At 57.7% G+C, this 14,804-nt stretch overlaps 5 protein-coding genes across 5 annotated transcripts; 3 read left to right on the top strand and 2 right to left on the bottom strand.

The window, feature by feature from the left end:
- Positions 1–2,908: 2,908 nt before the first annotated feature.
- On the top strand, positions 2,909–4,303 carry ISF_02948 (hypothetical protein; the record flags this gene model as incomplete). The annotated part of the gene is made up of 4 exons (XM_018846554.1): positions 2,909–3,124; positions 3,205–3,713; positions 3,783–3,846; positions 3,914–4,303. The coding sequence occupies 4 exons, from the start codon at positions 2,909–2,911 to the stop codon at positions 4,301–4,303; spliced, it is 1,179 nt and encodes a 392-aa protein (XP_018706282.1).
- A 1,138-nt stretch (positions 4,304–5,441) lies between these two features.
- ISF_02947 (amidase family protein) lies at positions 5,442–7,333 on the top strand (the record flags this gene model as incomplete). Its single annotated transcript, XM_018846553.1, has 3 exons — positions 5,442–5,704; positions 5,802–6,229; positions 6,294–7,333. 3 exons carry the CDS (start codon positions 5,442–5,444, stop codon positions 7,331–7,333), a joined length of 1,731 nt encoding a protein of 576 aa, XP_018706281.1.
- A 623-nt stretch (positions 7,334–7,956) lies between these two features.
- On the bottom strand, positions 7,957–8,361 carry ISF_02946 (glyoxalase family protein; the record flags this gene model as incomplete). The annotated part of the gene is made up of 1 exon (XM_018846552.1): positions 7,957–8,361. The coding sequence occupies one exon, from the start codon at positions 8,359–8,361 to the stop codon at positions 7,957–7,959; it is 405 nt and encodes a 134-aa protein (XP_018706280.1).
- A 210-nt stretch (positions 8,362–8,571) lies between these two features.
- ISF_02945 (betaine aldehyde dehydrogenase) lies at positions 8,572–10,101 on the bottom strand (the record flags this gene model as incomplete). The annotated part of the gene is made up of 1 exon (XM_018846551.1): positions 8,572–10,101. One exon carries the CDS (start codon positions 10,099–10,101, stop codon positions 8,572–8,574), a length of 1,530 nt encoding a protein of 509 aa, XP_018706279.1.
- Positions 10,102–12,821: 2,720 nt separating this feature from the next.
- Positions 12,822–14,459, top strand: ISF_02944 (Glucose-methanol-choline oxidoreductase; the record flags this gene model as incomplete). The annotated part of the gene is made up of 1 exon (XM_018846550.1): positions 12,822–14,459. One exon carries the CDS (start codon positions 12,822–12,824, stop codon positions 14,457–14,459), a length of 1,638 nt encoding a protein of 545 aa, XP_018706278.1.
- Between the last annotated feature and the right edge of the window lie 345 nt (positions 14,460–14,804).

Raw genomic sequence — 14,804 nt, 5'->3', positions numbered from 1 at the left:
GGCGTAATGTCAAGGACTATGGCGCTGTCGGATGCTTCACCGACGACACAGACGCCATTTAAGGGTCAGCTCAGATGGCAATCGATGAGGCCAAGGCTGCCCCGAGTCCTCTGTCAGCGGTGCCATAGTGTATTTTCTCGGTGGTGAGTACCCGAGGCAAGATGTCATGTCGGAGCATACTCTCATCATTTCACAGGTACTTACTGCGTCGACCGATCAATCGTGCTGTACTTTAATATGCAGATAGTTGGCAGTGTGGGAGGCACAGCTCCCACCATACAATTGTCAAGCAACTTGATCGGACTGTGCGTCTTCACGGCAGACGTCTACCTCTTCGACGGCAATTCCGAATGGTATATCAGCACGGTAAGTCATCCTCGCAACCATGGCGGGAGTAGGACATTCTGACTTTGTATCCTTCAGGGCAACTTTTATCGGAGCATTCGCGGAATCAAAATCAAGCTTCGCCTAACCAGGCAGGCGGGCACGGTCGGCATTCACTGGCAAGTGGCGCAAGCGACAACGATTGAAGAAGCCAGTGTGATGATGTCGAATGATTCCTCAACTACGCAGATTGGAATCTGTGAGTCGAAAGGTTCTTGGTGAAAATCACACGAATGCTAATTTGTTTAGTCGCTGAGAATGGCAGCGGAGGCTACTGTAGATGGGGGACATCACCATCACCAACGGTGGGTATGGCATCCTGGCTACAAGTCAGCAGTATTTTGCTTCGCGAATCAGCACCGCCGGCTCGCAAAAGTGCATTGGTATGAGTTGGAACTGTGTCTGGGTGAGTACTTTGTTTGCTATTCCTTTTTTTCTGCTTTTTCTTCCTCCATTTTGGAGGCCTTTGTCTTGAACTGATGGGTTAGGGTGAAAAGCTGGTGTTGGACTTACATTTTGCAGTTTTTCACAAGACTTAAAACATAGAGCAAGTCGTCGCCTTGACTTTTTGCGTCTGATGCGTTCAACTCTGTGATGGCGATGAGTCTAGTGAGTAGTCGGTGGATAGAATTATCCGAGTAGTTGGTTGAAGGAGCTATCCAAGTAGATGGAACTATCCGAGATTAAAGAAAGAATCCGCCTACAAAACATAGTTACAAGCAAGAAGTTGCCGTCTGCGATGAAGCCGGCAGGGCTGCCTGTTGAACAATCGAGTGGATGCACTCGCGGCCAAGACGCGGCGGGCCTCCCCATCGAATTCATTTATTAACTAACGACGCTATTGAAACTTCAAGATGGAGGGATGGATGTCGATTCAACTGCCGAGCGGCCGGGGATAGGCGGGTATTTCGGACAGCAGAGGAAGCAGAGACGGCCGGAACACTGTGGCGGTCAACGAGGCGTCCGCCTCGTCTCGTCTCGTCTCGTCTGGCTACCTCGTGCCTTGTGGGCTACCGTCAGAGCACATTTGCGGGCAAAGTGGAAGAATCTCAGCTGATGATGGTGATCAGGGCCGACGGGTAGGGTGAGGGGCGGGACGGGAGGACGTGGCTGGCTCACGGACAAAGAAGCCCGAGCGGAGCGGAGAAGGCAAAGACGAGTTGCGTGAGAAATATCCTGATCTTTATCTTTCGCTTTACTTGTTTATGATCCATAAGTCTGTGTGTATTAACCAACTCGTTTATGCTTGGGTGATCAATCGCATTACTGTTTCGACAACCGCGCGTCCACTTGGTTTGCATGATGGTACGCTGTTCCCTTGTTACAAAGTTCTAATTATTCAACTATAAAGTGGCGTTTTATTATAACTAGTTAACTAGTTGGCTTTCGAGGAGAAATAGCAAGAACCACAATTATCATTCTACTCCAACCACAGACATCCAGTGGCGGCGCCTTCGGCAAGTGAGGGCGGTCCGCCGCCACCTTGTCTGTGTACAAGGTCGGGTCGGGATGGCGCAACTTAACCGACGGGCTTTTTTCTTCCTACTTTCGTCTAGAAGGAATGTTGTCTGCGAGCTTAATTGTCCGCGATTTCTACACTATTCCGCAAGTTCGTTGGTAGATGCAAGCAACCCACCAAAAGGCCCCTCTGTTTGGCTTTGAATTAAACTCAACCTCTGCAAGATCGGCGGCCTGTCACCGAAGCGAGGCGGCGGCGTGGCTTCTTTTTTTTTTTTTTTGGCTTAAATTTCCCCCCCTCTCGCTTGGACTCCGAAATAGGCAGTTTTCGACGCAAGTCATTCAGAGCGTCCCACCTTTGTGTCGCAGATTTCAGCCAGGGCTTGTTGTGCAAGATGATGATGGCCTGTTTGGTGTTTGGTAGTGTGGCTAGTTATGGATGAAAGGGGCAATGTGATGGACAAAACATGTACGACATGTCCGCAAAGAGATCGGATGAAAGGGTTCATGTGAACAGAGCTTGAACCTGACACCTCCATGCGACACCAGAGAGTTGAGAGGTTGACGCTAGAAGCAAGGCCAAGAAACCAATAACCAGCTAGAACCTCCGTCCCCCCCCCCTCCCGTCCACGAGGACCACAACTGACCTTCTTCATTTCCCCTAGTTGTTGTTGAAACGGCCTCGGTCTGCGAGTTTTCCTCGACCAACTAACTAGTCTTGGAACCTCTTGGGTGCCAGAGGATCCCTGCCCACACACACACGTTGCCAAAGGAGCATGGTTCACGACTCATGAGCCCGGCCCGAAAAAGGTCAAGTCCACACAGATAGAGCTTCGCCTCGTCGAGAGCCAAGGGGGGAGGGGAGGGTCGAAAGGTCAAGAAGGGGGGGGGGGTTATTAGTTGACCAAGACTTATCGTTGTCGATTTGATCTGTAAAGAGAAAGAAAAAAAACCATCATCAAGATGATGTCTTGAAATCCCATCTGTATTGTGCTTGACCTTTCTCTCCTCTCCTCTCCGAGGGTTCCGTCCGATATCGTCGTTCGCTATTCCCGAAATTCCAATCATGAGTGATCCCAAAATCGTGGCGGCAATTGCGAGCGGCAAGGTGCCCAAGGAGATCAGCGAGGCGTTCCTCAGCGAGAGCAAGGACCAGCCGGCGATCATCGCCATCGTCATCGTCGCGATCCTGACGAGCTTCGTGGTGCTTTCCCGCCTGGCGTCTCGCGCCTTTGTCGTCAAGCGCGTGGGCATTGACGATGGCCTCGCCCTGGCGTCTCTGGTACGTCGTCACCGTTTCCCAATGGCACCTGGTAATGGCGACAGACGTGTGGCCGAGATACTAACCACCGGCGATGATAGTGCTGCTTCATCTCATTCGTCGCCCTCTGCATACACCTGATCCGCCTCGGCTCCGGCCGCCACTTTGCCTACATCCAGTACATCCTCGACAACGACACGATGCTGCTCACCCAGCTGCTCGACTTCATCGCCCACATCATCTACACCGTCGCGCTGCTGCTGTGCCGCGTCTCCGGTCTCGCCTTTTACTGGCGGCTGTGCAAGATGCACAGCCGCTTCAAGCTGGTCATCCAGGTGGTCTTTGGCGTGCTCATCGCTGGCTTCCTGCCGCAGGTCTTGTTGATCGTCTTCCACTGCCGGCCGGTGACGGGCTGGTGGCCGTACGACTTCCAGCCCGAGTTTGACCGGTTCGTGTGCCTGCAGTGGGGGCTGGTGTACAGCGTCAACTCGGCGGTGTCGCTGCTCTGCGACCTGCTCATCTTTGGCATCCCGATCGCGATGCTGTGGACGCTGGAGATGAGCCGCAAGAAGAAGATTCAGCTGGGGTCCATCCTGCTCCCGGGTATCCTGTGAGTGCAGTGCATTGCGCGACTGTCCAAGGTCCCCGTGTATGTTCAGTCTAGGCTAATTCACCACAGCGTCATTGCCATTTCCATCACGCGACTGATTCTGGTCATTCGCGGGCAATGGGAGGCTGATATGGTAAGTAGAGAGGGCAATCCACGTTTGGGCAGCAAGCAACGGCCTACTAACACCACCCAACCAACAGTCCTGGGAGTACAACCCCATGCTCGGCGTCGAGGTTGCCGAGATTGGCGCCACGCTGATCGCGCTGTCGGTGCCCGGCGTCAAGCCCGTCTTTGACAAGTTCGTGCTGGGCAAGAAGGACGCCAGCTCCGGGTCCGGGTCCACGAGCCACCGGACGCGCAACAACAAGACGAATGACTCGAACGCGACCAAGCTTGGCACGCTGCGGCAGCGGAGCCAGCACCTCACCAGCCAGGACGAGATTGACGGCGGTGGCGGCGCCGGCTACGGCACGGCGGTGAGCGCGAGCCACTCGCCGAGCACCGACGACTTTCACAGCGCCAAGTCGACGGACGGCATCTACGTCAAGGTGGACTTTGATGTTCGAGAAGGACGGCCTCATGCTCTGTGAGGGGGGGGAGATGACCAGATGGAGGCGGTGTATTCCGGATAACTATCCGTACTGTACATGGATATGTGGTTACGGATACGAGGTCTCTGTCTACGTATGTATGTATGTATGTATGTACGTCTGCATGTCTGTAAATGTATACTCTAATCAGCTGTCAACAAAGAACTACTGCGCCTCCAAATTAATTTGCGACACTCTTAATTTACAGTGACATGAACTCACTATACTTTTGGTGGGTTAGGGGTCCTGGGTTCTCCAACTGTATAGCAGTTGTAGTCAGACTTGTACTAACTCTATACAGACAGCGCAGCGCAGCGCAGCCTGAGCACCAGCCTAAGCACCAGCCCAAGCACCAGCCTAAGCACCAGCCTACCAGCCAAGCTACCCTCTCCACTAGCAAGACAACCAAAATGACCGCTAATTCCAACTAAATGACTCGGTTCATTACAGGTAAGAGGGGGAAAGGGAAGCTTCGACCACCTTGTTCACCTTGTTGAGCTAGATAACACCGTTATTTCGTCTGCCGGGTTGGCCGGTGATTGATTTAATTAATTGACAACCCTGACTAGCGACAACAGGCCTGACGTGCTGGCTCGCCGGACCCTTGAGCCCGCGGAAAGAAGGTGTCGTAAAAAAGAAGGAAAAAATGGAAGCAGATTTCTTCAACGCACCCACAGCCCCCGCCGAGATATTGAATATTGCCGGCCTGGGCGCGGGGAGGGGGAGTTTTTACCACGCGACAGCAGGGATTGCCTGCCTGGTCGAGTCGAGGGAGGGCGGCAAGCTTGGCTGGGTTCATTGGAGAAGCTGGGAGAGTTGAGGTCTGTGATGGAGTAAATTTGCACTTGACACATCCTTACTTCTTCATTTACCGCACGTGGTGGACGCAATATATGTAGAGCTCGTGGCCGCCTTCTCTCCCTCATCTTGTCGCCTTCTACAAGCAGACAGAGACAGTCAGTCAGTGGTGCCAAAGGGACTTGAATTAGTTCTTTTTTTTTTGGTCATCGGCAAAAAGCAAAAATAGGAAGCTCTTTCTTCCCCTTTTGCATTCCCTATTCCCGCCAAATTTCCAGCCACCAACCCAACCTTTCTCTCCCTCACCATCCGGATCGGCATCACAGCACATCACATCACCATGCGTGTCTCCATCCTCTCCGCTACGGCGCTCCTCATCGGCGCCGGCAGCGCCATCGACACACAATTCACGCCGCCGCTGATCCCCCTCATGAAGGATGCCGGCTCGACCGAGCTCTTTCCCATGGGCGACTGCCACGGTTTCACCCTCGAGGAAGCCACCATTGACCAGATGCAGCTGGCCATGAACAAGACCCAGCTCACCTCGGTCCAGCTGGTCGGATGCTATCTTACGAGAGTGTTTCAGACCCAAGAGTATATCAAGTGAGTTTATTCTTTTCCTCCGCTGCCCCTGTGCCAATTGTTTCGAAAGCAGCAGGGTCCAGTCAGCTTGCTAACATGAAACCCCCCCCCCCCAAAGCTCCGTCCTCCAGGTCAACCCCGACGTCTTCGCCATCGCCGCCCAGCTCGACGCCGAGCGTCAGGCCGGCAAGGTCCGCGGCCCGCTGCACGGTATCCCCTTCACCGTCAAGGACAACATCGCCACCAAGGACAACATGGAGACGACGGCCGGCAGCTGGGCCCTGCTCGGCAGCGTGGTGCCCCGTGATGCCCACGTCGTCGCCCGCCTGCGCGCGGCCGGCGCCGTGCTGCTCGGCAAGGCCACCCTCAGCGAGTGGGCCGACATGCGCAGCAGCAACTACTCCGAGGGCTTCTCCGGTCGCGGAGGACAGTGCCGCAGCTCCTACAACCTCACCGTGAACCCCGGCGGCAGCAGCTCCGGCAGCGCCGTCGGCGTCGCGGCCAACGTCGTCGCCTTTTCGCTCGGCACCGAGACTGACGGCAGTGGTACGTCATCTTCCATACATGTACTTGTTGTATATACATCTACGCATGTACTAACACCCCTCAGTCATCAACCCCGCCTCCCGCAACGCCCTCGTCGGCTTCAAGCCCACCGTCGGCCGCACCTCCCGCGCTGGCGTCATCCCCGAGACGGAGCACCAAGACTCGGTCGGCACCTTTGGCCGCACCGTGCGCGACGCCGTCTACGCCTTCGACGCCATCCACGGCAAGGACCCCCGCGACAACTACACCCTCGCCGACGGCGCCAAGGCCCCTCCCGCGGCCGGCTACGCCTCCCTGCTGCGCACCAAGTCGGCGCTCAAGTGCGCGCGCTTCGGCCTGCCGTGGATGAGCTACTGGCGCTTCGCCGACGCGGAGCAGCTCGCGGCGCTGACACAGCTGCTGGACCTGATGCGCGCGGCCGGCGCCACCATCATCAACGGCACCGAGATCACCGACCACGAGACCATTGTCAGCCCGGACGGCTGGGACTGGAACTGGGGCGTCACGTCGCGCGGGCGCGCCAACGAGTCGGAGCTGACCTATGTCAAGGTGGACTTTTACAACAACATGAACGCGTACCTGCAGGAGCTCACCAACACCAACGTGAAAACCGTCGACGACATCATCCGGTACAACTTTGAGAATGACGGCGCCGAGGGCGGCCACCCCTGGCCCCGGGGCCACCCGGCCTTCTACTCGGGCCAGGACGTCTTCCTGGACTCGCAGAAGACGCGCGGCGTGCAGGACCAGACGTACTTCCAGGCGCTCGAGTACGTGCAGGGCACGGCGCGCAGGGGCATCGACGACGCGCTGCGGAGCAACGGCACGCGCCTCAACGGCCTGCTGGTGCCGCCGGCGGTCGGGCAGAGCTACCAGCAGGCGGCGCAGGCGGGCTACCCGGCGGTGACGATCCCGGTGGGCGTGAGCAGCGACTCGGGGATGCCGTTCGGGCTGGCGATCTTGCAGACGGCGTGGCGCGAGGACGAGCTGGTCAAGTGGGCGAGCGCCATCGAGGACCTCCAGCTGACCTCGGAGACGACGCTGAAGCGCACCCGTCCGACCTGGAGGGGGTACCTGACGCGCAACGTTCCGGTGCCGTTTTGAGGAAGCAGAGGGTTTGAAAGTGTGATGTGTAATGAATCAAGGTTACAAACATAGACATAGACCAAGTATATATGAATTTTCATCCGCATGCTGTTTTCTGCATTGAACTGAAATCACGAGCAAGTAAAATAAATCATCAAAGCGTACCGCGGTAGACACGCCCGTTCCTTGTCAAGTTTCAGGTCCTGCCTTGGCCTTATATGCCGCGTGCTATAGATACCCTGCACCACCAGGGAGTTGCCCATCTACCTCAAACACTCTGCGCAGCCTGTTCGCGGAGATCCATCCGACAAGACCTCTACCCTGCAGCTCCTTGACTTGGGGACGTGATGCGCTGATTCTTTATGCATCGAGGACGCTTTATCAGGTAGTGTCGATTTCGTTAGCCCCCCCTTTTAGTTTCGGCAGTGAGCATCGCAAACCAGCATAGCATAGCATTGACAGGCTGCAGAACGGAGCACGAGTCATCATCTCCTTGGCATGAATATCTAGGGCAACTCTAAATCTGCGTCGTTGCACATCACCGTTCGATCAACGTGAATCATCATCGACCCCCCCCCCCTCCTTCCCTCCGGCTTCCCTCGGCTCGATCGACAATCCCCCCGAGCGCAGAGGCCGCGCCACTAGGCCCGGGCATACTCGATTAGATCCCACAGGTTGCCGTACAGGTCCTTGAACACGGCCACCGTGCCGTAGTCGTGCACCGCGACCGGCCGCGCCCACTCCACCCCCGCGGCTGTGAGGCGCGCGTGGTCACGCCGGAAGTCGTCCGTCGCCAGGAACAGGAACACGCGGTCGTCGCCCGTCTGCCGCCCGACGGCCGCGAGCTGGTCCGGCGAGGAGGCGCGCGCGAGCAGGATCGTGGTCGCGCCGGGACCGGCCCCGGGCGGCGCGACGGTCACCCACCGCTTGCCCTGCTCGGGCACGGGCCGGTCCTCGACGAGGGTGAAGCCGAGCTTGTCGACGTAGAAGGCGAGCGCCTCGTCGTAGTCGCGGACGACGACGGAGACGTGGGCGAGATGCGGCATGGCGTGTGTGCGTGCGTCGTGTGTATCTGATGTGGTTGGAAGAAGGGAAGATGAGCCACGTGGGCAAGTACGTGGGGAAGCTCTTGGCGGAGACGTCAACACTTGAGGGGAAAAAAAAAAGAAAATAGTTATACATTTCTCATTCAGTTCAAGTCGCTTTTTATATACATGAATAAACCAAATCCAGGCTACTAACGAAACAGCACACATTCAGAGCTTCGCAAACAAGCCGGCGCAGGCGCCCTTGCCCAGCTGAATCAGGGTGCTCTTGGTGCGCATGTAGGCGCGGATGCCCTCCTCGCCGTTCTCCAATCCCAAGCCGCTCATCTTCCAGCCACCGACGGGCATCTCCGCGGGCGACTCGCCCCAGGTGTTGATCCAGGTGATGCCCGCGTGCAGCTGGCGGACCACGTCCTGCGCGAGGCCGACGTCGGACGACACCACGCCCGCCGCGAGGCCCATCGGCGTGTCGTTGGCCCGGCGCACCACGTCGGCGAGCCACTCGTCCTGCGCCCGGCCGCGCACCTTGTACGGCAGGAGGCACATGACCGGGCCGAAGATCTCCTCGCGCGCCACCCGCATGTCGTCGGTGCAGTCGGTGAAGATGACCGGCGGCACCCAGTAGCCGTTGGCGGTCGGCCGCTTGCTCTGCGCGGCGGCGGCGCCGTCGTAGAGGACGCGCGCGCGGTCCACCTCCTTGCCGTGGCGGATGTAGCCGAGCACCTTGTCGCGGTGCGCGGCGGAGACGACGGGGCCAAAGTTGGTCGCCTCGTCGCGCGGCATGCCCATGCGGATGCCATCGCGGCAGCGCGCCACCAGAGCCTGCTCGAGGGCCGGTAGCATCGCGTCCGGGACGAGCACGCGCGTGCCGTTGGTGCAGACCTGGCCGGTGGAGAAGAAGTTGGCCGCCATGGCAACGTCGGCCGCCTCGTTCACGTCGGCGTCGGGCAGGATGACGACGGGGCTCTTGCCACCGAGCTCCATGGTGATGCCCTTCATGTCGGCGGCGGCGGCGGCGGCGACCTTGCTGCCGGTGCTGACCTGGCCAGTGAAGGAGACCTTGGCGATGCCCGGGTGGGAGACGAGGGGCGCACCGACGCTCCCGCCGTCGCCGTAGACGACGTTGAAGACGCCCGCGGGCACGCCGGCCTCGAGGTAGATCTGGGCGAGGGTGTTGGCGTGCAGCGGGGTGACCTCGCTGGGCTTGTAGACCATGCAGTTGCCGGCGGCGAGGCACGGCGCCGACTTCCACAGGGCGATCTGGATCGGGTAGTTCCAGGCGCCGATGCCGGCGCAGACGCCGAGCGGCTCGTGGGTGGTGAGCACGTAGGCGTCGGAGCGGAGGCGGGTGTGCTGGCCCGGCTGGCCGCCGGCGACCATGTGCGCGTAGTACTCGAGGACGTCGGCGCCGGTGGCGACGTCGACGGTCGACGTCTCGGACCAGGCCTTGCCCGTGTCGAACGTTTCGGTCAGCGCGAGGGCATCGTTGCGCGCGCGGAGGATCGCGGCGGCGCGGAGGAGGATCTCGGCGCGCTTCGGCGCGGGCGTCTGCGACCACGCGGGGAAGGCGGCCTGCGCGGAGGCGACGGCATCGTCAAGCTGCTGCCGGGTCGAGGTGTAGATGGTGGCGAGCGGTTCGGCGGTGCTGGGGTCGAGAGACTGGAAGGTTTGAGATGCGGAGGAGCTTTTCGGCTGGGGCTGGCCGGAGTGGAAGGTGTGAATCTCTTTAGCAAAGGTCATGGTGGCGGTCGAGGGTTGGTGATGGCTTCGTTTGTGGGCAGGTTGGAGGAGTACCAGCAGTGCGAGGTGCTAGGTAGAAAGCTGGGTGAGCTGCTGTGACGCAATCTGGACAAGACGCTGCAGGAGTCACAGCGGGGAGGGGAATTATGTGTGTTAGCGGATGCTATGTGATGATTGCGGCGAAAGGCACGAGAGCTATTGCCGAGCAAGGCAATTGAGCTAAGTTGGCGGTGATGATGATGGAAGCTCCAGAAAGAGGCTGGCCGGCGGATGCGCGGAAGCCGGAGGAGCGGGCACCGTAGTGGAGAATTGTAGATTTTGGCAGCTACAGTGGTTGTTGGAGGTATTTACAGCGAGGTGGTTACAGTGGTTACAGTGGCTTCAATGCCCGCACAGCTTTTAGGCTAGATTTGTACAGTGGCTGTAGTGGCTGGGCATAGTGGCTACAGTGGATCCCACTATGAAAGAAGCTCGTTGCTGTCGCCGGCAATACTTTGGATACAATTGCTGGCTGAGCTGTAAAGTGTAATTGTTGCTGCATTTATTGTAATATTTACGAGACATCAATATCAAGATATTGAGAATGCTGTAGCAGAATGGGTTGGGCAGAGTGAAGCGGGACGAGTTTAGCTTTGATAACTGTAAATAGATGGTTAGAATTTACTTTGACCACTGAAACTTCGGCAGGGATGTTTCCAAAGTATCGAGAAAACTCTGCTAGAATCAGGCACAGTCAATCAACCCCGCATGCAAGAGCAAGTACTCGGTGATTCGTCGACGTTGGAAAAGCATGCAGCCCGTGTCACAAGAGCTCCATGGGGCAGTGCCGTGTTGCATATGCAAGTCGCGGTGCGGAAGCACTGACATGCAACTTCTCTGCTTCGTACACCGGCACGGCCGCAACACGGAGCACGGCCCGATCAGGTGGTTTCTGGCCGGGGTTGCTGGCCTTGTTATCTCTCAAGTGTCGGCCGGGGTTGCTTCGGCATTGGTTAGTTAGAGCCAGCCATCAGACCAGCTGGTCAGCCACCATGGCGCTGGCAGCGAATTTAAATCATGCAAGCCCGGGAGATGGTGCCACGAGCTGAGCAGCAGGTTGCGACGAAAAAGAAGCTTGCCGTGAAATGTTGTTATCGCGGCCGTACATGCCGTCGGGCCCGGCAACTTACAACCAAAAAGGCACCCCGGCTCGGTGCCACTCCGAGGATGGAGTCGAATTCCCAAAGGGGTCATTGACTAGCATTTGCAGTCCACAGGGATTTAGGGAATACAACTAGTTAGTTAACCGAAAGTCAAGGGAAAAAAAATCGAACTCGAAAGTGAGGAAAAAATCCATCGACTTGGCGGGGTTTGAGACGAGTATCAGGCAAAATGACATCAGCGACCCGCATACCTGGATGTCGGGCACTCCGCCGGCCCCAGCGGGCGCTGCACCGCTTCTGCAGTGCTACGAGGTAACCAACCACAAGTCATAGTTGTATTTGGGTTCAAGGCTCAATGAATGTTTGCCCAGCTAAAAACTGCTGGCACAAGCCACTAACGACAACGTGACAGCAGCGCCAGGTGGTTTCAGTGCGGCCACAGCGCGGCTACAGCGAGGCCTGAGGTCAGTGGAGCTGCATGCTGCACCCCACTGGAGCACCATGGACCTACCTGCATGCCGCAACAGTAACGGTGTCGTATCGAACGGGGCAACGACGAAAAAGAGAAGAAGAAAAATCAAGAAATCTTCCTGTCCGGACGATCGGGAAAGCTCAGAAAGAAACGCTACCAACAGTAACAAAAATTATGTACTGTGTATTCCTGCAAGCTCCCATCAGCCTCCCAGGTACTGAGTAACCTCGAGCAGGCTGCGGGGGCTGGTGTGACAAGCCCCAGCCCATCCAGCCCCGCCCATCGCGCAAAATCTACACCGTGCATCTCTCTAGAATATCCGCACTGTGAATTTGCATGTCACTCACCACTTGTTCCACAGTGTGCACAGTGCCTCCCAAGTAACCTCCCTACGTAATACCCTGTTTGCCATCACCACATCTCGAACCCAAAAAGCTGCCGCCACGACACCACCACCAGCCTATCAACCAATGTCGGTGAGACGTCCCTTTTTTTGGCTTCAAATTGACTGACTCTCTCTCTCCCACAGGATCCACCCCCCTGCTCAGCCAACTCGCGTGATCGCAATTAGCAATTCCGATGCTCCGCCTCGGCCAATGTTCCCTCCATCAGTTTTTGGCTCTTTGGCCGTCGCCAACCAGCCGGGAGCCATGAATAATAGCGCCGAACTTACCAAACGACTACAAAGTGAAAAATAAATAAAAAATAACCTAGCTAATATCTTATCTACTGGTCCCGTCCCTCCAATTCTCCAAAAAGTATCCCACGTTTCCCCAACTCTTTCCCTCCATCTTTCTTCTACGACATCCTCTCTTCTCCCACCACCACACCAATAGCTTCCATCCTCACATCTCCCTCTTGCAACTCCAAGTGACGTTCACTCGTCTACCTGACTATTATTAGCTTCCCGTTTTGCTCGCTCCGTGGCCCGACCTGCATATCCGCTCCGGTTCCGGTCAAGCTCTGTTTCTGCTTCTCCACCCGGACCTTGGACCCTTGCACCTGTCGTGCTTATACTTAGTTCAGGCTTTTCCCGGTTGTGACAGGCTCACGACGCTCTTCCTACAATATTTTTTCGCTCTGAAATTCCAATTGTCACTGCCAACATGACCACCCAGGTTCTTTCCGCCTCCGCGGCTACCGACTTTGACTATATCATCGTCGGTGGTGGCACTGCTGGCTGCGTCCTCGCCTCCCGGCTGTCCAGCTACCTCCCCGAGCGCAAGATCCTCCTCATCGAGGCTGGTCCCTCCGACTTCAACCTCTCCCAGGTGCTCAACCTGCGCGAGTGGCTCTCCCTCCTCGGCGGCGAACTCGACTACGACTATCCCACCACCGAGCAGCCCAATGGCAACTCCCACATCCGCCACTCGCGCGCCAAGGTCCTCGGCGGCTGCTCCTCCCACAACACCCTGATCTCCTTCCGTCCTTTCCGTCACGACATGGACCGATGGGTCGAGCAGGGCTGCACCGGCTGGACCTTTGAGAACGTCACCCGCCACATTGACAACCTCCGCAACACCTTCCAGCCCGTCCACGCCCGCCACCGCAATCAGCTCTGCAAGGACTGGGTATCGGCCTGCTCTACTGCTCTGGACATTCCCGTCATTGACAACTTCAACCATGAGATCCGCGAAAAGGGCCAACTCACCGAGGGTGCCGGCTTCTTCAACATCTCCTACAACCCCGACGACGGCAAGCGCAGCAGCGCCTCTGTCGCCTACATCCATCCCATCCTCCGTGGCGATGAGCGCCGCCCCAACCTCACCGTCCTGACTGAGACCTGGGTCTCCAAGATTCACGTCGAAAACGATGTTGCCAACGGAGTTGACATTACCCTCAAGTCCGGCCAGAAGATGACCCTTCGCCCCCGCAAGGAGATTGTCCTGTCGGCCGGTGCCGTCGACACCCCCAAGCTGATGCTTCACTCTGGCCTCGGCCCCCGCGCTCAGCTCCAGTCTCTGGGTATCCGCGTCGTCAAGGACCTCCCCGGTGTGGGCGAGAACCTCATTGACCACCCCGAGACCATCATCATGTGGGAGCTCAGCAAGCCTGTCCCCCCCAACCAGACCACCATGGACTCTGACGCCGGCGTCTTCATTCGCCGCGACGCCACCAACGCTGCTGGCAACGACGGCAACGCCGCCGACATCATGATGCACTGCTACCAGATCCCCTTCACGCTCAACACCGAGCGCCTGGGCTACCCCCTCATCCCCGACGGCTACGCCTTCTGCATGACCCCCAACATTCCCCGCGCTCGCTCCCGTGGCCGCATCTACCTCACCTCCGCCGACCCCAGCGTGAAGCCCGCGCTCGACTTCCGCTACTTCACCGACCCTGAGGGCTACGACGCCTCGATCCTCGTCGACGGCATCAAGGCCGCCCGCAAGATCGCCCAGCAGGCGCCCTTCAAGAGCTGGCTCAAGCAGGAGGTCGCCCCCGGCCCCAAGGTCCAGAGCGACGAGGACATTAGCGAGTACGCCCGCCGCGCGGCCCACACCGTCTACCACCCCGCTGGCACCACCAAGATGGGCGACGTCGGCAAGGACGAGCTCGCCGTCGTCGACCCCGAGCTCAGGGTCCGCGGCATCAAGAAGCTTCGCATCGCCGACGCCGGCGTCTTCCCCGAGATGCCCTCCATCAACCCCATGCTTACTGTTCTCGCCATTGGCGAGCGCGCTGCGGAGATGATTGCCATGGAGGAGGGCTGGAAGCCCGACGCCAACAAGTCCCGCCTGTAAACGCGACGACTTGTGGCTTGTAAGAGTGTCGCTAGCGCCGCATTTTTCGTCACGTCATTTTTTTTTGTTCTTTTGGAAACGGCCATGTTTGAAATGTTTTGGAAACCAAGAAAAAAGGACCCTCGTGTTGGTGGTCATGGGATCGCGCGAGGCACGAGTACATGTATATACCAGTCGATGCATGACATCGCTTTTGACATGAATTGGACGCAGATACGCTAGGATAGCTGAATGAAAAAAACAGAATGATCCAAGACTCTGAGACTGTGACTGTGACTGGTGAATGAAGCGCCTCTGTTCTCACCAGCTGCGGGCGCTAGAACAGTGGCCAACAATGCCGACGAC

Source organism: Cordyceps fumosorosea (assembly GCF_001636725.1).
Source record: "Cordyceps fumosorosea ARSEF 2679 chromosome Unknown scaffold_5, whole genome shotgun sequence".
Lineage (NCBI taxonomy): Eukaryota > Fungi > Ascomycota > Sordariomycetes > Hypocreales > Cordycipitaceae > Cordyceps > Cordyceps fumosorosea.
The sequence above is the reverse complement of the archived record's forward strand: the minus strand, read 5'-3'. Positions and strand labels throughout refer to the sequence as shown.